Source organism: Narcine bancroftii, chromosome 8 (genome assembly GCF_036971445.1).
Source record: "Narcine bancroftii isolate sNarBan1 chromosome 8, sNarBan1.hap1, whole genome shotgun sequence".
Classification (NCBI taxonomy): Eukaryota; Metazoa; Chordata; class Chondrichthyes; order Torpediniformes; family Narcinidae; genus Narcine; species Narcine bancroftii.
Genome location: NC_091476.1, coordinates 168,812,650 through 168,834,551, shown reverse-complemented (window position 1 = coordinate 168,834,551; position 21,902 = coordinate 168,812,650). Strand labels below are relative to the sequence as shown.

At 37.8% G+C, this 21,902-nt stretch overlaps 1 protein-coding gene across 4 annotated transcripts in view; it reads right to left on the bottom strand.

Moving 5' to 3' along the window:
- The window catches only part of meaf6 (MYST/Esa1-associated factor 6), a 37,179-nt gene that overhangs the window by 7,162 nt on the left and 8,115 nt on the right, over window positions 1-21,902 (bottom strand). The window contains exons 3-8 of one of the 4 annotated variants that reach the window (XR_011343575.1): window positions 21,629-21,716; window positions 21,478-21,523; window positions 17,298-17,493; window positions 16,754-16,783; window positions 12,729-12,762; window positions 2,623-7,514 (exon numbers count right to left, since the gene is read on the bottom strand). Coding sequence is in view for 2 of the 4 variants with exons in the window: in XM_069895820.1 (XP_069751921.1) it covers window positions 12,729-12,762; window positions 16,754-16,783; window positions 17,298-17,493; window positions 21,478-21,523; window positions 21,629-21,716 (394 nt within the window). In the remaining 2 variants the exon portion in view is untranslated. The remainder of the gene's footprint in view (window positions 1-2,622; window positions 7,515-12,728; window positions 12,763-16,753; window positions 16,784-17,297; window positions 17,494-21,477; window positions 21,524-21,628; window positions 21,717-21,902) is intronic. The other 3 variants (XR_011343576.1, XM_069895820.1, XM_069895821.1) reach the window with 3 other exon arrangements.

Sequence of the window (21,902 nt, the reverse complement as noted above, 5' to 3'; positions counted from 1 at the left end):
CACAGAGATAGTTGCTCAATAAAGCATTAGACAGTGGCTCAGATCCATACCTAGCTTGATTGAGTTACAGAGCTTCACATGGCATGTCACTTGCTGAACTTCTGATGGGAGATAGACTATGCACCACACTTCCCTTCTCTGCAGACCCAAACAAGATCAGAGACGTCAAAGATGTCAAACGGAAACAAAAGCATCTGCAATGGAGACAAAAAGCAAACTACGACATGTCAGCAAGAAGCTTAGGGCCACTGGCCCAACATGACACAGTAAGACTCAGAGATTCCAACACCTGAGGATTTACTTCTGGTGGAAGTAAATCCAATATCCGACACAGTCAGAACAGAGGATGGTCAAATACTGAGGAGGAATTGAAAGAGCCTGCTGAAAATGCCAGATATATTGCGGGAATAAACAAATGCAGAAGATCCAGCCTACACAGCAACAGAGGAAACACCACCAGTGCTAGAGAGTAGTCGACCAGCAGAGCTCACACAAGCACCTGTGTTAAGAAGATCCACGTGCATTATCAAAGCACCTGACGGACTGTATTTCTAAAAGAAAAAAGAACAGCACAGTTAAAATGGTTGTGCTGCTGCTGTTGTTTACATTTGTATTGAACTTCAAATTGAAATTAATGCTGGATTAGTGGGCCATGTTGTTAGATCAAACATCATTATCATGTAATGATAGAGTGCTAGTGATCCTCCTGACCACTAGAGCGAGTCGGAGACTAGTTTGCTGCAGCTCAGTTCGATTCAAGATGGATGTCTCCACACGGTTGTGAGTGAGTTCTATAGCTAATAAAGTATAATTGTTTTAAAGGAACCTAAGTTTCTTTATTACAATAAAAGAAACATCACAGATTGGACAATAAATCCTGGCCTTGCCAGCAAAGTCAACATTCCACATATACTTTTATAATGGATACAAAAATCAGGAGTCACTTAGTGGCTGTCTCACTGGGTGTCAGGTGTTTATGGGTTCAATCCCACTCTGTATATTTTAAATACAATCTAAAGTGGATTTTAGCACAGTGGTAAATAAACACCGCATAGTTAACATCCAGCAAGGTGCACAATTGTTCCATTCAAGTCTTCAAGCTCAGATCCAATCAAGATTCAATTTATTGTCATATTAATAAAACAGTGTCATATTACACGAATTTTTTTTTGACTGCTGCAAGGCAGACAGATACTCCACTGGCAGGAATTGCCTAAGTGCCTCCTCAGTCAAAAGCAAATTAAATTTATTTTGATATCAGCTTCTGTGGAATTTTGTTTACAATTTATGGATGAATGATGGTTTCTCCATGGGAGATTTTTGTGAAAGTAGTCTTTATTTTATTTTCCAGATGTATATTTTCTGTTCTAGGAACATTCTATTTAAGAACGCAATATACAAGATACAACATTGGCTGACTTTTCAGAAAGTTCATTCCAGATGGAGTTTTTTTTTAAATAATGCAAGTTATCAGGATGTACTGTAACGGATTGGGCCTAAAGTAGTTGTAATGGCACAATGCAAATTCTACTCAATCCATTTTCTGCTCTCTGCTAGCTTAGAGGTATTAAAACAAAAGCAGTTTAATATGCTGCTGGTACAGCTAAGTTGACCAAACCCTACTTTACCAAAGATAAAATTTATTTTGTTCTTGATTGTACTCAACATGCTCAGCAATGCTTACAAAGATTTGCTCAAGCAATTGGATATCTCAAGCAATTAGGATTCTGCAATAATTTTATACTATATGACAAATTAAACAACGTTGACACAACATGTAGGAAGCAGATGGGTAAAGTACAAAGTTTGGGATAAGAGGAAACAAAATCAGCAATAGTACAAACTTTAAATACATGGAATTCATGAAGTAATTTTACTGTAAAATTCCCTTTCTACACAAGATTTGTTCCCATCCACTAAAAACACCTCCCTCCAAAACCCCTGGCATTTTCTGCTTTTCTATAATTTAACTAAATGTTTTTTTTTAATTAACAGAAAATATAAAGTGAATGCTAAATTGTTTTGATCAGCTACGAGGCCCTTCTTATTGCCCTGAATTCCGATCTATCTTCCTGATGTTCTGAACAGTCATTTACAGACAATGTTCAATAAGCAGAACAAATAAAAAAACTTTACAAATTACTATGGTTATTTACACCTTAAAGAAAACAATATTTCATTACTTGATCATTTTTCTTTTGTTTTCCTTTAACTGGCTTAGTTTTAACAAAGTTCTTAACTGGTTTATTTAAAATATAGAAAGTATTTTAAACGAACCAGATTTACAGCATAAAGTGCAACTCAAATAATATGACCACAATATTTGATGTTGATTGTACTTTATATATTCTGAGAATTTTAATTGATTTGTTTCATGCTCTCTGCATCAAATCTTGCGATCCAGTTAAAAAGAACTCCATTTTTGGAGATTAGCCAACGATCCCACTCTCTCACCACAACTGCCCTGCATGCTTTTGATATAGTAGCCAACATGAAGAATAAAATAAAAATGCACTACAAAGGACAAGAAAGTCACCAACACCACATTCCGACTAGTAACCTCAATCCTTGTCCAGCCAGCACGAGTTCCAAAATCTCCGAAAGCAAAACAAGAATTCCAACCTTTCAATGAGAGTTGACCAAAAATGGAATGATCTTGCACGAGCAAATCTTGCCTGTTCATTCCTGTCAGAATCCCATGCAGATTATGGCAACCTCAATTTATAATGCGATATTCTGAACAGCAGTAGTCCAGTCTCCAATATGTTAACAGTATGAGACTTCTGTATACACATACCATCTGATGTTGCCATGTCACTCTTAGTAACTGCGTAGCTCATCTGATGTGTAAACAAACACTAGAGAAACAGATTGCATTCCAGTTCTTGACATGTGGACATCTTTTTAATCATCTGATAAAAATAATACCTTGTTGAATTTAAAAATCCTCAAAATCTATCAAATTTTACCAGTCATTTAAAATTTAAATTTTCCCTTTTATTCTATTGCTAAAGTATTGGTTGGTTTCAACTAGCCTTGTGAATTGTTTGGTTGTTTTGTCAGATTTGAATGAATTTTAAGTCTTAATTTGACAATGAATTAGATTCCTTTAAAGCAAAATATCCCCATGGATAACATATTAATTGAGACATGTGCAGCACAAAAAAAAAATGACCTAACCTCAAAACCCCAAGTTCATGTGCTATTTAACTACTTAAAATGATAGGTTATAAAGATGATCATTACTTCAGATTTGTTCAGTAGCCAATATTCTAAGGATAGAAAAGGCAGCAGTAATTAAAACTTTCACCTTGAAGGGGTTAAATGAAGGGAGAACTCTCACAGTGAAGAAAACTTCACCACAACAAATTTCTTTCATTATCCAATTATATCCCACATCCCACTCAAAAAAAGGTATAATGTCCTTCAGTTTGGCATGAGGTGCCAGCCAGAAGCTTGAGAAGCTCTCTACCAATTAAGCTCACTTTTCAACCTGCCTTTTGTTGGGAGTTCTGCAGGTCCAGTTGGTCGAAGGCCAAGGGCAGGGGTAGCCAAACTAACGAGCCCATTTTTAAGTGGCTCATTATATATTGCACTGTATCTACATTGAACGTCTTAGTTGCAATACAAGATGTCGCTGCTATTTTGAACAACTTCAAGGCTACCATTGGACATCTTAGTTTCAAAACTTCCGTAGTTTTAGGGAGCTTTATTGTATTCATTTAAAGAACAGCAGATACAGAAATGCCTACTATAATATGTGAGCGCATCAATAAACTACAGTAATGTCAACAGTTAAACTGTTCAGTAGTGTTGTATAGTTATTTTGATTAAAAAATATGAATTTTTGATGGCACAGGGGATTTCAGGTCTTGCTGTGTAATTAGTTTAAAATTGCTTGGCATTGTTTGGCCCGTGACTCCATATATATTTTTTTTAGTATGTGGCCCACGACCAAAAAAATGTGGCTATCCCTGGTCTAAGTTGATTCCTTTGCCATTTGTTCTTTCTGAGCATCAATATTTTAAAAGTTAAATTTTAATTTTAAATTTAGATGTTGAGCACGCTGACAAACCTTTCTGGCTCATGAGTTCATGCTCCCCTTCCCAAACAGCAAAATTAACATTTTTTTTTTGAACGGTGGGAGGAAACCTATGCAGGCATAGGGAGAATGTACAAACTCCTTAGGCAGCGCTGGATTCAAACCCAGGTTGCTGTTACAGTAACAATGACACTAACCATATGAACGCCTATAAAAGATGGAAGACGGTGGCTTCATCTCACAAAGCAGCATCCTTGTTTTTTCCCGGTAGCTTGCTAGTTTGTTCACTCCTTTGACCATTTGAGAAGGGCTTGCATTTGTCCAGATGCATGGACTTAAATTTGTTAATAGTTTTGCAGGATGCTTCCTATCCAGTTTGATTAGGGAAAGCCCATGGATTTCCACAATTTATATTGCAAGTTATATTTTCTTTAAGGCTTTTAGTACATCCATGAAGTCTTTTCTATATCCTCCTGATAAAATTTTACTGTGACAAGCTTGGGACGACTGTTCCTTATCTGGAGTCTGGTGTTGGGCATATGAACAATGTGTCTTGTTCAATGGAACCAACTGAGTGCAATTAGAGCTTCAATGCTGGGCATCTTGGCTGAAAGAGTCCATCAATATTGGTTCACATTCTTCCAGTGAACTTAAGAGGATTTTGCACAATATTGGTGGAATCTTTCCAAAATGTCAAAATCTTAAAAATGATTTACTGTGTCCTGTAGATTACAAGGTTAGTCTTAAGTCTTCAGACACCTCTTCTTCAAAGGATTTTGATGTGCTGAAGGCAATGGTGACTTTAGGTGGCCGGTGAATGAACAAGAGATCCACATATGACCTTTTATTGTCAGAGAGCAACATTGTATTGTGAGAGCAGTTTGGTAGAGGACCTTTGTCTTGTAGATGCAGACTTCAAGGCCTATCCATTTGTGAATCTCAGTGAATGAGATGACAATATTGGACCTTGGCCTCCAACTTCTGTTTCTTTTTGACTACCAAGGTTCAGGTGACCATGGTGCAAGAATCTCATGCCATAAGAAGAAATCAACTAGGTTTGAAGATTAACTCTATCCTTGCAGGAACTTTAGATAGAGGACAGGCATATCACCGAAGAATTGAGTGGAAAATGTTGATTTGCTGACACAGGTTTTCACCTAGATTACTGCTCTTGTAGGCACGTTGATCAGGATCATGTTTGCATGCAAACACAATGCAAATAGAGAAAAAATTCTGCAGGTAGCCAACTTTGCAGGCTGTGGTCTACAATCCCTTCTGGTTGATGGAGTCAAAAGTCAGGTAAAAAAAATCCCAAGAACTATTGTTGGAGCTGCTTCCTGCACTTCACTTTGAACTGTGTGATAGTAAAGAACAAGACCACTATGTCTCCAAATGGATGCAATACACACTTCCTTACGCCATAAAGCAGTTAATAAGAATATGGAAATAATTTTCCATGTGGCTAAAATGGGACTCTCTTTCTCTCTTTAACATGTCAAATGTTTCCTTTCTTTTAAGTGGTCACAATAATAGCATCATTGAGATGTATACGTTGAAATTTATGACTGACAATCCTCACCACCAAGTTTTAGCTCTTCAGCAGGCAAATTGTTGTATTTTTAATTGGGATCAAGCATTTTTGACACCAGGAGCAATGGAAAGGCTGATTCAAATAGGCTGTTGTGTGATGAAGTCTCGGGTTGTCACATCAGAGGTGCAGTTGAGTCTTCAAAAGATTCTTTTCTCAGCACTCAGCTCCTGTAACCAATCATTACTAACTGGATATTTATTGATCGGTTTCCCATAGCTACAGAAAATATTCCAGTTGAGGTTGAAAAAGCACCAATGAAACATTTTTTCCTGATGATTACTTGTTACCTCATTCGAGATATTCCAACTTTTATGCCACTTTAAATATCGTAATTACATCAATCAGCAAAACCATGCATGGTGTTAGGTGTTCTGGAGGATTAACTACAAGTCAGATATTTTCACACAAAATCTTTGACTATGGAAAACCATCACACCTATTCTTAGTCACCAACTGTGATGGTGTTATCAAATATAAAAAAATGTTATCAGTGTGTAATAAATGTGTTTTTATACATTGCATTCAAAGTACTTCACTGTTCAAGAATTACTTCACTATCACATAGCCCAATACAAAGAAAAGTGGCTTATGGCAAAGCTCACGAACAGCTAAGAAAGAAATTACCAAATCTATTTTGCACTAATGAAAGGATAAATGATGGTCAACATTTTGGGAGAATTTGCATGTATTAAAAAAAAGTGTAATAGCATCTTTTGCATCCATCTGATCAACAGGACTCATGTTAATACCTTCCTTAAAGAATATACTTTCAAAACATCAATGGTTCCTCAGTAGTGCAATAAAGAATCAGCTAAGATTGCACATTCAAGGTGCAACAGCATTTGTCCTCGAACCCAAGAGGCCAGGGTGCTACCATTAGCAGTTGCAGAGAATGGTTAGGCTGGTATACACATCCAGTGAAAAGACTACATCTACTGCTGAAGCTCCAGCTTAATTTATCAGTCAACCCTGTCGAATATTCCCCATCAGATGCTGAGAGCAGGTCTAATCAGGAATGAGAAACAACAATAATTAACATCTTTAATACAAAATGTCACAAATCCATTTTCTGTCTTAAAAAAAATAATTAAGCCATGTGTCCAAAAAAGGTCATAATTGTACAAATTAAAAAGGTAATATTTATACATACAATATCCAAAGCACAAAAAATATAATGGGTTCAAAAAAATAAAACCATGTGTTGCTATTGAATTTAACTCCATTGAGTCCATTTAAAAATATCTGGGGATTATGGCCTTCTGTGCTTTTCTCACACTCCCAACTACACAAGGCTTTGACCCCAAAATGAGAACAATGTGCCTGCATACAACATCTGTCAAGGCACAATCCAGCACAGAAGAGATTATTTCAAATAAAGTTCAGGGCAAAGAAAAATTAACTTCCATTTGTACTTAAATTGAAACAAGAACTTCCAATAAGAGATTTAAAACTCAATGCTACCAATGAAACAAAATGCTTTTGTCGAAGACAATCTCACGTAAATGCCACGGGTAAACATCATATAGTCAAACTCAGTCACAACAGACATAAAGGTGACCAATACCCCCACCCCACCCCCCTTCCCATGACAGTTTAAATTGACTATAAAACCCAATGGAGGCTTTACTTGTACAAATAACAAACAAATGAGCCGTATTCCAACAGTGTCGTCCAATAGAACACAAGTGAGGTGCAGCTGACAAAGATGCAATGAGTGGCCTTGAACACCAGGAGGAGGCATTGCCTGCTTCTTATTTGTAGAATCCAGTTAAAAACATGGTGAACGCCTGAAGCAACTCGATTTCAATGTTTTGCTATTTGTCCATTTTCCTCAAACTTTGATCTTGGCATCTGCTAACTGGCAAAGGTCGTTCAGTAATCCTATGTATATAATAAAGTTTAAAATATTACATTAAGAATCAAAGTGTCAAAAGTATTTTCTCAACCAGGCACATATCCAGACCAGATAAATGAGCTAAGAATAAAAGGTCAGACAAATTTACAATGAATTAATACTAAGAGATAAAGATTCACTCTAATTAATCGCTGCAGTTAAATAATACAAGAGCAATCGTCATTTTACATTCACTCTATTATTTCAAAGCAGCAGTTAATAGAACCATTGATTTTTGTAAATTAGTTCCTTCAATCTAGACCAGTGGTTCTCAACCTTTTTCTTTCCACTCATATACCATTTTAAGTAATCCCTATGCTATTAGTAAGAGATTACTTAAGGTGATAATGTGGGTGGGAAAAAAAAATTGAAAATCACTATTTTAATCGTCCCTCATGGACTCGTTATGTGCACGGTTTCAGAACTCCAAAGGAAATGAGCCAATGACAGTTTTTCTCGAGCAAAATATTTCAGTAACGTTGGATCAAGAGCAGTGATTCTCAACCTTCCCTTTCCACTCACATAATTTACATTGCATCTTCAAAGCAAAACAATATTTTCAGTTAACAAAATTTGTGGAATATTTGCTAAATTAACATGTATAAAATTAACATAATTTTGATTCATGCAGTTTATAATAGAAAACGGTGCACTCATCAATAACTCTAAAAATGGACCTCATTGTTCATTATATATTTTAGATTTAAAATATTTAGTACTGCCTTACAATAGCCAGATTAGTCTTCAAAATTAAAGGCATGCTTGTTAAAGGCTAGTTGAGTTTTTATTCTTCACGTGATGGGACCAGTTACTTGACTATCCTTAACCACATGCAGGTGTCACACATTCTTGGCCCACTACCTTCTATGTGATGAAGGTGTTCATCATGTGGTTTTGGATCAGGATTTCGACCAAAGGGCAAAGGAGCTGCAACGTTCCCCGTCGGGTTGAAGGGGACTTGTAATCAGTGACATACATTCTCATCTCTCCTCTTATCATATCCAATAACATCTTTGTTGTTGTGGACTCCTCCGCCAGCCAGCCTTCAGTCTCTTTATTCCTACACCTTTGTATTCTTTGCTTATTCCTTGAAGGAGGGGGTCAAGCCCGAAACGTCAGTAATATATCCTTATGGATGCTGTGAGACTGGCTGAGTTGCTCCAGCATCTGTGTCCCTTCAGTACAATCGCAGCATCTGCAGACTTGCTTGTTTCACTCCATACATATTCTTATGGCCTGCTGACTTCCTTGTCAATCAATGTGGGCATGGATTTGAGATTATGTTGTGCAAGATACCTCAATAAATTACTTTGGTACATTATGCAGACACTAGGCACCATAGCGAAAGTGGCAAGTGAAAATTGGTAGGGTGATGAATTGGGAGCCATTCATGCAGCTACTTATGTAAATTGTCCAATTCAGCTTTTGGTTATTGGCGTCCCACAGAATGTTGACGAAGGAAAACTTGGTGAGGGCAATACCCTTGAAGCGGGTTATAGATTCTACTTTGCTGAAGACACAAGCTGTCGTGATGCTGTAGGAGTTTGCATACTGTCCCGGTGACCATGTAGAGTTCCCACAATTGCTACTTTGACCTTTTGAATTATAAATATCTGCCAGATGATTAAAGGTACTTGTCAGGGTAGATGGCAGGTGAGTTAGTGGGGTATTGAGAGAATACATTGCAGCAAGATTGGTAGAGAAGCAGGTTTGATGCAATTGATCTGAAAGCCTGCATGGTCTGAGTGATTTTCTTCAATATCAGCAAACATGAACAATAACTTTAATTACTTTAACATCTGCAACTACTGTCCTTTGTACTAGCTATAATTCGAGACAATAAAGAGTTTCTCCAACATTTCAATTGCCTTCAATTTCACTTGGGCTCACTCATACCACTCAACCAACTGATGGCTTGACACCTTTGAGCCTCTGGAATTCAGCTCTTTTGTAGCACAGTCTGGAATGGAAGGGCCCACGCAAAATGGTGGGTGATCATGTTGACGACATCTTTTTTTGCAGGAGACTGGCCCAATTGGATTTGATTTGCCATTTTTCTAGATAGGATATACTTGAATAATTTCCATAATGTAAGGCAGATGCAATTATATACTTCATGCCCTCCATAATGTTTGGGACAAACACACTATTTCCTTTTATTTGCCCCAGTGCTGTAGTTTTAAATTTGTAATCAAACAATTCACATGTAATTAAAGTGCACATTCCAATTTCTTTCTTTCTTTTTGAAATACTTTATAGATATTTACATTATGCACAATTGTGTATTGTAAGGTTCAAAAGAAATTAAAAAACACCCAAAAATCCTTGTAATTCAGAACCCCTACCTTTAAGTAAGGCTAAAAGCTAAACTGCAGGAATCAAGTGACAACAACCTGGATATGGACAGCAGAGCACCAAAGCTTCAGAACACCCTAATTCTTTAGGTTATGGTAATAGTCGATAAACAGGCCCCACGTCTTTTGGAAGTTAACATTTGACGCTTTAATGGCATATCTCTTTTTTTCTAAACTTTACCAAGACATAATATTACTTAACCATTGTGTATGTGTGGTGGAGTATTGTCTTACCACTTAATCAAAATTGCACGTATGGCTATCAATGAAATAAAAGATAAAATTTGGTTTTGATTTGGAGTCAGTATAACATCATCATCTTGAAATGATTCGAATAGAGCAATTATACGACAAGGTTCTAGTTTGATCTTGAGAATCACCAATAATGTTTGAAAGGTATCTTTCCAAAATTTGTATGAACCAAAGAAGCATCACCCATTTCACATTTGTCACATAGAGGATTTATATCTGAATAAAAATTAGACAACTTTAGACTATGTACTCTATGGACCACTTTAAATTGCAACAGTGTCGTGCACTAAAGGAGGTCATATTAATCAGATTACAAATAGAATCCCACGCCTCATCTGAGAATGAAAGATTCAAATCCTGTTCCCAATCATTCTTGATTTTAACTAACGAGGCCATCCTTAAATCAAGCAAATTATTGCAAATAAGAGATATTAAACCTTTAGAGAAACTTGCAAATCAAAGTGTATCAAAGATGTTTGGCTCGTGAATTTGTGGAAAGTCAGGGATCTGAGATTGAACAAGATGTCTAACTTGTAAATATCTAAAGAAATGAGTGTTTGCTAAGTTAAGTTTTACCACCAAATATTCAAAGGAAGCAAAATTGTTTCAAATAAAAAGGTAATTAAAACATTTAATACCCAATTTATGCCAGTCATTAAAGACAGTATCTTGCAAAGAAGGTTGAAAAAGATATAATAGGGCTGGCAAGAGAAAAGATCTGAAATCCAAAAAACCTTCTAAATTATGCCCATATTCTCAAGTTATGTCTAATTAACAGATTATCAGTTAGTTTATATAAAAAAAGAGGATTAAAAAAGACTCTAGAATTCCCAACATAGAAGTATTTTTAGTAAAATTCAGTTCCAGTTCTACACATGAAGGGCAGTCAAATAGATTATCGAAGTTTAACAAAAGAAGCAAATTTAAGTACATTGACCGCCCAGTAATAAAATATAAAACACCAATCCACCATTCCTTTAATCTTTTTGATTAGTTTTATTTAAGCGGGGGAGTTTTCCTTGCCAATATGTAGGAAGATATAAGCAAATCAAACGAGTCAAAAAAGGATTTGGAATGAAAATTGGATTAGATTGGAAAATGTACAAAAATTAGGTAGAATGTTCATTTTTATAGAATTGATGCAATCATGGAAATAGATACAGGTGACCATCTTGATGCAGTTATTTGACCTGATTAAATAAAGTAGAAAATTTTTCCTTAAGGTGTTTATAACTCCTAGTAATTGTAATACTGAGATAAGTAAATTGATCCATTGCAATCTTAAAAGGAAAATTAAAATATCTTGATATAGAACCATTTAAAGGTAAAAGATCACTTTTATGCAGATTCAACTTGTACCCAGAAAATTGACTAATATGAGAAAGCAAAGCTAATAAACTTGCTAAAGAAACATCTGGATTGGATACAAAAAGCAAAATATCATCTGCACATCAGGAAACCTTATGTTCAATACCGTTCCTATGGATCCCTATAAAATCTCTACTTTCACAAAGAGCAACTGCAAGAGGTTCTAATACCAAGTCAAAAGGTAATGAACTTAAAGGACAACCTTGACGAGTACACCGTTGAAGATTAAAAGGTTTTGATTGCTGTAAATTAGTAAGAATTGAGGCAGTGGGATGTAAATACAATAATTTTATCCATTTAATAAATCATGGCCCAAAATTAAATTTTTCCAAAGTGGCAAATAGATAACCCCATTCCACCCAATCAAAAGCATTCTCTGCATCTAAAGAGATAACACAATCAGAAGCAAGAGTGGGAGATAAATATAAAACATTCAATAAATGGGTGTATATTAAAATAAGAGTAACGATTTTTAATGAAACTGGTTTGATCTTCAGAAGTGATTAAAATATTCTTCAATCTATGGGCCAATATTTTAGACAATGTCTTCATATCTTTGTTAAGTTAAGAAAAAGGCCTATAAGCCAAATGTCCCAAACATTATGTTGCCCTGAAATAAGAGGACAATGTATAAAAAGTGCATGGTCAAACCAAAATGTATACAAATAACCTTGAATAAAATTTGGAACACGCACTTTAATTAATGTGAATTGTTTTATTAAAAATATATAACTGTGGAGCACAGGAGCAAATAAAGGAAAATAAAAGCATATTTGTTCCAAACATTATGGAGGGCTCTGTAGCAGTTCTGCTCTCATGGCTAGAAATGCAATTAGTTCTGGTATATCCAGTGCTCTCAATTTTTTTCTTGACTACATGGGTCAAAGATTTTGGCAGAAGACTTGGTTCACTAATAGGAAGAGGCAGAATTTAATTGATCAGTTCTCCTGAGAAAAGATCATTTCAATGCTTCCACCGCCTCTGCCCTTTTTAAGGATTTTTTTTGAGGTTTGTCTGCCTGTGCTTAACCAGTACTTAGTCACCACTCGATGTGGAAGGGCTGCAAAGTATCGTAATCTCTCTCCTACTGTTAACTTATAAACCACGTAAGGCTTCACGATCAGCCAATTCCAGTTGAAATTAGTTTTATTCTCTCATTTTATATCACAGAGATGCTCCACACATTCTAAAACATACAGCAAGAAAAATAATACAAATTGTACTCACAGTTCTTGGCTTTTTATTCAGCTTGATATCAATCCTATAATAAAAATATGCATATCTTAGGAATCTGCTACTTGAAAAATATTCATCTATTGATAATGCCAAGGATATCAAACTGCTTCAGCTATATATGGTATAAGTTGTTTCTCCTGAACTGGCTTTTCTATTTCAATGTTTTCCATATTCTCTTTACCAGCCCTCAGTAATCAAATATGAATTTGTGCAAACTAATGCAGCCTTTTTCAAAAAAATGAAAAGGTGCTCAATTTTGAGAGAAGTGAATTTAACAAATTGTGATCAATTAATTATATCAATTATGTACCTGTGGCCCAAAGTTCTTGGGTTCAGACTGACAAGACTGAATCTGGAGCTGAGAAGGTAGAGCATAGGGGGAAGAAGCTCAACATCATCTGGCTATTGCCTCAATTTGGAAATCACAGACTACAATGTAGCTACTTCACTGCTTTTGATCATAGTGAATGATTTAGTAGTTTACACAAAAATGGTTGAGAAAGTCAGCAAGTCATAATAGTAAAGTGGATGATTTGGTTCAAAGCTCAATCATGTTATAGAGGATAAAAGGTTATTTCTATTTCATTGATAGGAGATGGATCTGGTTAAAGAGGCTAAAATGGTAAAATAATATTTCAATATAGCTTTTCATTTAATCACTTCTCTTGCAGGTCCAATGTTCAGGTCAGAATGCCAAGACTTTGAAACTATGCATTGAAAGAGCCACAGAAAATCATCCTGTTTAATACACTCATATATTTAGACACAGGTTCACATCTAATTATATACTTGGTACATTATCTTAAGTATAAAAAAAATGCCACGTACACACCAGAAACCAAGTTCTTCTGCAATCCATTTTGTAGTCAAGGATCTTTTTTTAATTCTGTTTAATAACTCAAGTACTAAATGGTAACAATGACAAAAAAAGATCTGGGATTTGTGGAAAGTTATTGCTATCCAAAGCCCTGATTGCTTTGTAGATCGCATTCAAGCATCTATCTGTCTGTTCTGGGAGAAAAAAATTCACTTATGTGCACATTATTTATGGCAATATTCTAAACTGGAGAATTGTGATACGCTAACTGATCGATGCCACAGTACATACATTACTGGTGTGAGACCAAATGACTGGAATGTAAATGATAATTAGTTTGAGCAAACACTGCTCACAGGAGAGACTTCCACACTTCTGCCTATGTCAGATGACTGACAACTATTTGAACCACAAAAGTCTGTAGACGCTGAGGTTGTAGTAAAAACACAGAAATGCTGGAGGAACTCAGCCAATCATTTCAGTGTCCAATGAAACAAAGGAATATTGCCGATATTTTGGGCCTAAGCCCTTCTTCAGGGAATAAGAAGAATGAGCCAGAAATCTCAGAATTCAGACATGGGGAAGGAATTCAGACCAACAAAAGGTGTTAATTGGATTATGAATAAGGAACGAGGTAAGAATATATTTGTTTGTGCAAAAAGAGACAAGCAAAAAGGAGAGAGATAGAGCTGGGGAAGGTGATTTGGGGGGTGGGGGTGGTGTGGTTTAACAAAAGCCAGAGAAATAGATATTAATACCATCCGGTTGGAGGGGGCCCAGTCAAAAAATGAGGTGTTGTTTCTCCAATTTGCAGGTGGTCTCAGTCTGGCAGTGCATGAGATCATGTAAGCAAGGGAATGGGATGGGGAAATGAAATGGGTGGCCACTGAGAGACCTGCAGCAGACAGAACCAAGGTGCTCAACAAAATGATCTTCCAGTCTGCATTTAGTCTCTCCCATGTAGAGACCACAATATGCGCACCAGATGAAGTAGATGACTCCTGGAGATTCACAAGTGAAATAATGCTTCACGTTGACAACCAAAACTCATCAAACCTCTGTATCATGCACCATCTCTGAACTCAGTGCTTCCAGTCACCTCCCTGGCACAACTTCCAACCTTATTATTTCCTAATCCCGCACTGCCCGTTTTTACCTCCTACCCAAGATTCTCAAACCCAATTGTCCCGGCAGATCTTTCGTGTTTGCATGCTCCTGGCCACTGAATTGGTCCCCGTTTACCCCGTCCTCTGTTTTGTCCCCCCACCCCCCCAGTCCAGTCCTTCTCCACCTATATCCGGGACACTTCATGTGCCCTCCATCACTTCAACAACTTCCAGTTCCCTGAACTCAACCTGTACACTTCCATCCCCCATACTGAAAGCCTCAAACCCATTAGTTTCTTTCTGGACAATATATCCAACCAGTCCCCCTCCATCACCACCCTCCTCCAGCTGACAGAACTTACCTTCACCCTCAATAATTTCTCCTTTAACTCATCTCACTTTCTCCAGGTTAAAGATGTATCCATGAGTACCCACATGGGCCCCAGCTATGTCTGCCTTTTTGTTGGCTTCATGGAGCAATCCATGCAACAAGCCAACACAAGCAAGAGCCCTCAACTCTTCCTCCACTACATTGATGACAACTTTGGTGCGGCCACATGTACCCATGATGAGTTCATTGACTTTATCAACTTTTCTACGCTGACCTCAAATTCAATTGGTCCATCTCTAGAAACACTCAATTTCCTCAATCTCTTTGTCTCCATCTCCGAAGATAAATTCTCAGCATCTTCTACAAACTCACCAACTCCCACAACTACCTCACCTACTCTTCTTCCCACCCTGTCCCCTGTAAGGATTCCATTCCATTCTCTCAATTCCTCCATCTCTGTCGCATCTGCACCCAGGATGAGGACTTACCTGTCAGATCATCAGAGATGTCCTCCAAACAATGTGACCTTCCCTCTACCACCATCAACACGGCGCTCACCCATATATCCTCCATTACCTGCTCATCTTGCTTGGCCCCCTCTGCTCCCACGTGCATCGAGGACAGGATTCCTCTTTTCCTCACCTACCACTGCACTGGCCACCACAACCAATACATCCTCCTTTGTCATTTCTGCCTACTAAGTTATCCCACCACTAAATATGTATTCCCCTCTCGTCCTCCCTCCACCTTCCGTAGGGACCACTCCCTCTGTGACTCCTTTGTTCACTCCTCCCTCCTCACCAATTGGCCTCACCATTAGCACCTACCTCTGTGACAGCAGGAGATGCTCTACTTGCACCCATACCTCCTCTTTCATCACCATTCAGGGTCCAAAACAGTCCTTCAAAGTGAAGCAACATCTCACTTGTGAATCTGCAGAGCCCACCTACTGCTTTTTGTACTTCCAATGGGGTCTATCTACATTGGAGAGACTGGACGCAGACTGGGATATCACTTTGTTGAGCGCTCGGTTCTGTCTGCTTCAGAAGCGTGGATCTCCCAGTGGTCACCCATTTCAGTTCCCTATCCCATTCCCTTGCTGACATGTCTTTCCATGGTCTTATACACTGCTAGCCTGAGACCACCTGCAAATTGGAGGAACAAAACATCATCATTCAACTGGGCACCCTCCAACCGGATGGGATTAATATCGACTTTTGCTTTCATTAAACCACCTCCCCCGAGCCTTCCTCCAGGTATGTCTCCTTTCGCACAAATGTGATAAATTCTTACCTTGTCCCTTATATCCAATTAGTACCTTTTGTTGCTCTGGATTCCTTCCCCACCAAGCCTTGTCTGAATTCTGAACCTCTGAGATTTCCTGCTTCTGGTTCATTCTTTTCATTACTTGAAGAAGGACTCAGGCCCAAAATGTTGACAATATAGTTTTGCTTTTTTGGATGCTAAAAAGATCAGCTGAGTTCCTCCAGCATTTCTGTGTTTTGACTGACAACTATCTATCAGGATACTGAATACAAAATTCATGGTTTTAATCTTATCTTTGTGTACAGGGCATTTTCTAAAGACAAGCAGAATTTAGTATTTGATATTCAATGTAGAATTATATACAATATAAGCAAATATCCAAACCTATAGCAACTACTGACAACAGTTCTTCCATAAAGGTCTACAATCTACACAACACAGCATAGGGAAATACTGGAAAAGAGACAGCACGTATACTGACAGAAAGCAAACTTACTCAAAGTCATAATCAAACATGCCAGATGGGCTTGATGGTAGCATAAAAGAGGAAAGAAAGCAACACGTTAACATATCAATTATCCAGACCAGAGTCTCTACCTTTTTTGAACTTGAGACTTTTAGCAAAAAAAGGCAAGAGACTATTGGAATTTTGATAAACTTAATGGAGAAAAAAATAAATCTAACAATATTTTTCACTCAATAATCATAAATTTGTAGAATAATCAGCGAAAGTTATTATATCATGGAACACGAAAGATGTTAATTGTGTCTAATCAGATAAATTCAAAGGTAAAAGAGCCAACAGGTTAGGGAGGAGAGTCCCCATAGCAAACAGAAACTAAAGCAAAATATTACTAATTACACTATTACAATTTACAAAATTGATTATTGATTATTACCAGTAAGCTGCTATTCTTTTATTAGAAAAAATAGATTATCAGTGGACATCCTACATGCCACATTTTGGTCCCCACAATCCCCAAAATACTTCTACAAAACTTGTCCACTCCAGCCCACACATCCTAGAATCTCAGAATTACCTGTGTCGGTTTTTGTTTTTCCTTTTCTTGTGACTCCCATGATGGCTGCTGGACGATGTGGAGGAGGCTGCTTTCTGAGGCTTCACGCCCTGCAGGTGCGATCCATCCAATTCCTCAGTGTCCTCCTGATTCGGCTCATTCTCCTGATTCTGGAAGTCTGGTGAATTGTCACTTTCTGTCCCACTACCTGGTTCACCTAACACATTTCACATAGATGACAAAATAGATTTGGAAAACACATTTACGAATTTCAGTTTTGAAAAGGACATTCCTCAATGAACCTCAGCAAAGATTAATCGGAAATGTGTTGAAACAACCTTACACAAGTTAGAAGTTATTGCAACAGTACTTCATTTTTCCGGAAGTACAAACACAAATACTTTGTAACTTGCTTTAGCAGGCAAAACTGTAGCTAGAGTATATTTAGTGAACTATGAAACGATATAGCATACTGGTGAGACTATTAAGACTGCATTGTTCTTAGTATCAATTTTATATTAATGGTGGTTACAATTTGAATGAATTTTCCTTCACTGTCATAATTAAAATAGCAAATGACACCACAAACTTGTCCAGGTTGACATTAATTAATAAAAATCAAAGGTGATCAAAAATGCAATTAATTTGCCCAAACTGCAGACTACTTAAGTGGTCAAGAACAAAAAGCAAACTGCTGGAGGAACTCAGCAGATCAAGTAGCATCTCACTGGTGGGGAGATTTGCTAGTACTACTCAAAAGGGTTTAACGAGTCTGGTGGGGGTGGGAGTTGGAAACCTAAGGCTATAATGGTTGCAACAAATATTGGTTAAAGAGAGCAAGTTCAGTGGACAAGATAGGCAAGAACATGTCACAGGTGCAAGGAAAGACTGTTGGTCCAAAATGCATTAATTTCAATATAAGATGCTTGACAGGTAAAACAGGGGAACTCATAGCATGGATAGGAATTATGGGACTGGGATATTATACCCATTACAGGAACATCACTGAGGGAGGGACAAAGGGGTGATCAAACTTTTGATATTGTACTTTAAACTCCCAATAGTTAATGGGAATTTAAGGAGCTAATATGCAGGGAGATTGCAAACAGCTGCAAGAATAAATGTTGTAACATAAGGGGATTTCAACTTTATAAATATTAATTGGGACTGTCATCATCTAAGAATTTAGATGGAGTGAAATTTGTTAAGCGTGTTCAGGAAAGGTTTTGCAAGCAATATGTAGATGACCATACTGAAAACATACAACCTCATGGGAAATAATGCAGGGCAAGTGACTGAAGTGTTGTGGGGGGAACATCCTGAGCTCAGTGACCATAATTCTATTTGCTTTTAAAATAGTTACTGAAAAGGATAGGACTGGTCCACAAGTTGAAGTCCTATCAAGGCAAAGAACTTGTAGAGGACATTGGGAAAGGACATCTAGCTAATGGTAGACTTTTAAGATAACAAGAATTTAGGGGCAGCATGTTCTTATTAGAAAAAAGGGCAAAGGAGTAGGGAGGGAAACTTGAATGACTGGAGATATTGAGGCACTGGTCAAAAAGGGAAGCCATATGTCAGGTAGAAGCAGTTGGGACTGTCAATCCATAGAGCAATGGTTCTCAACTTTTTTTATTTCCACTCACAGTCCACTAAGTATTCCCTATGCCACAGGTGCTCTGTGATTAGTAAAGGGTTGTTTAAGGTGGTGTGTGGGTGAAAAGAAAAAGTTTCAAAACCACTGTTTTAATTGTCCCTCATTGACTCATTATGTGCAGGGTTTCATAGCTCCAAAGGAAATGGGCCAAGACAATTTTTCTCAAGCAAAATGTATCAGTAACAATTGGATCTAGGGCAGTGATTCTCAATCTTCCTTTCCCAGTCACATCCCACTTTATCTAAACCTTACTAATCACAGAGCACCAATGACATAGGGATTACTTAAAGTGGTATGTGAGTGGAAAGAAGGTTGAGAACCACTAGTATAGGGGAAGTGGTACATTCAAGACAGAAATCGGGAGGACAAAAAGGGGACAAGAGAGAATCAAAGAGATTTCACAAGTATATTAAGAGTAAAAGGGTAACTGAGGAGAGAATAGATTCTGTCAAAGATCAATATAGTCATCTATGTGCTAAGCTACAGGTATGAACGAGGTTCTAAAAATTAAGCCTGTGAAAAAAGTCATTGAAACTGGCAAAGTAAATAGTCTCAAAGAGAGTCCATATTACAGAAGACAAGGTGCTGGAGTTCTTAAATTGCCCAAAGGTGGATAAATCTTTGGGACCTGACAAAGTGAATCCTTGGATAGCGTGTGAAAAAATTGTGGTGGCCCTGGTGATTGGCCGCAAGTGAAAGACGGAAAAGTGCTGCAATGATAAGCCTGGGGATTACAGACTGGTAAACCTGGGTTAAGTTGTTGAAGATAATTACGAGAGATAGGACCTACATGCATTTGGAAAAGCAAGGACTGATTAGACAGTCAACATGGCTTTGTGTATGGGAAATCATGTTGTGTTTTTTTTGGACCAAAAAGGTTGATGAGGGCAGGGCAGAAGATGTGTAGGTATCACAAGACTCACTCCACCAGGTACATGAACAGCTGCTACCCCTCCACCATCAGACTCCCTAACAATAACTCAATCAGGGACTCATTTGAAGACTCTTAGTTTTGCACTTTATTGTTTCCCCCCCCCCCTTTCTGTATTGCAGTTTGTTTACCTTTTCTTTATTTTTTTACATGCATACATTGTGTAGTTTTTTTTTTGCACTACCAATAATTGGTAATTCTGCCTGGCCCACAGGAAAAGGAATCTCAGGGTTGTATGTGGTGTCGTGATGCACTCTGGACAATAAATCTGAGATCTGTTGTTTTAGTGGACTTTAACATGGCTAGTAAGTTTGTGATAACTCTAAAAATCAAATGTATGGTGGACAGTGAAGAAAGTTGTCTAAGAATACAACAGGATCTGGGATCAACTGGGTAAGTGGGCTGAGGAATGGGACATGGAGTTTGGCCCAGGTATGTACAAGGCCAGACAGGGACAGTAAATGATAGGGACCTGGAGAGTTGTAGAACAGAGAGAGCTTGGGGTGCAAGAATATTGTTCCTTGAAAGTGGCAAAGCCTGGCAGGCAGGGTTTTGCAGAAGGTTTTGGTAAGCTTGGCTTCATCGGTTAGGACACAGAGAACTGGGATATCATGGGACAGTTGTACAAGACTTTGATAAGACCACATTTGGAGTAATGTGCGCACATCTGGGAAGGATGCAAGATGTACAATGATTTTACTGGGATGGAGGGCTTGAATTGAAAGGGATTGAATTGTGATGTTATCTGAGGGATAACATGATTGAGGTATACATATTCATAGATAAGATGAATAGTCATAGTCTTTTCCACAGGGTAGAATGTAAAACAGAGGGCATCAGATTAAGGTGAAAGGGGATCAATTTAAAAAAAAAATGCCTGAGGGGGCAACACTTTCATTCAGAGGGTGGTGCATATATGGAACAATATGCCAGAGGAAGCTGCAGAGGCAGTACAATTATGACATTTAAAAGTCATTTGGACAGCTATATGGTCAGAAATGCTGAGAGAGATGTTGGGCTAAATGCAGACAAATGGGAAAAGTGCAAAGGGGCAAGTGCAGTTCAGTTTCCATGTTGTATAGTTCCACGATGCTGTGTCAAACAAGTGGAGCCAGAGGGGGGAGAGTTATGAAAGTGGGTGATATGAATGGAGAAAGGATGAAAAGGAATATGGGTTACCTGAAGATGGAAATTTCAGCGATCATACCACTAGATTGTAGACTACTCAGGCAGAATACAAAGTGCTTGTCTTCTAGTCTGTGTTTGGCCTCATTATGCTGTGGAGAAGTCCAAGGTCTGTGTGGGAATCGGAAAGGGAGTTGAAATGGCATGCAGGACGCCCACTGCAGACAGATTATAGATGTTTTGCAAAATAGCAATCTTCTTGACACTTGGTCTCACCGACATTGAAGATGGCACAGCCAGACCATTTAGATGCATGCATGAGAATCAAATGGCATCTATCCCTTTGCTTCTACAGATGCTGCTTTGCCCAATGAGCTCCTCCAGCTGTTTCTTTTTGTCCAGATTCGAGCATCTGCACTCTCTTGTAAGCTCATCTTATCTGGTCAAGACATATGGTGAGTGAAAAGTACAGATTAATCATGACTTACGTTTTTCAACCAATTGGTCCTGGACACCAGTCAAAGCACTCACTGCCTATAACAAAAGAGAGATTACACAACAATACTAAACACACAAGACAAAATAGATTTGCAAAATTTAAGCATCCTATAATCAATATAAAAATACTATTTTACGCACAGCTACTGAAGTAACAGAGGACTTGCTAAAGAGACGTTCCGCTTCTTTAAACTTCCTGTTCCTTCGATCGTTCTTACTGTTCGTGTTTCTGAAACAGAACACAGCCCTCATTGGTAAACCAGCCAAGGTTTTTAATTATTCAAGTTGAATTATATAGCTTCATCCAAATTATAAAACTGCCAAGAGTGCAAGCTGCTTCTAACCAGGAAAGGGGAAAATATAATGAATAACAAGTTACCTTCCTACATGCAAATGGTATGTCTACAGAAGACTA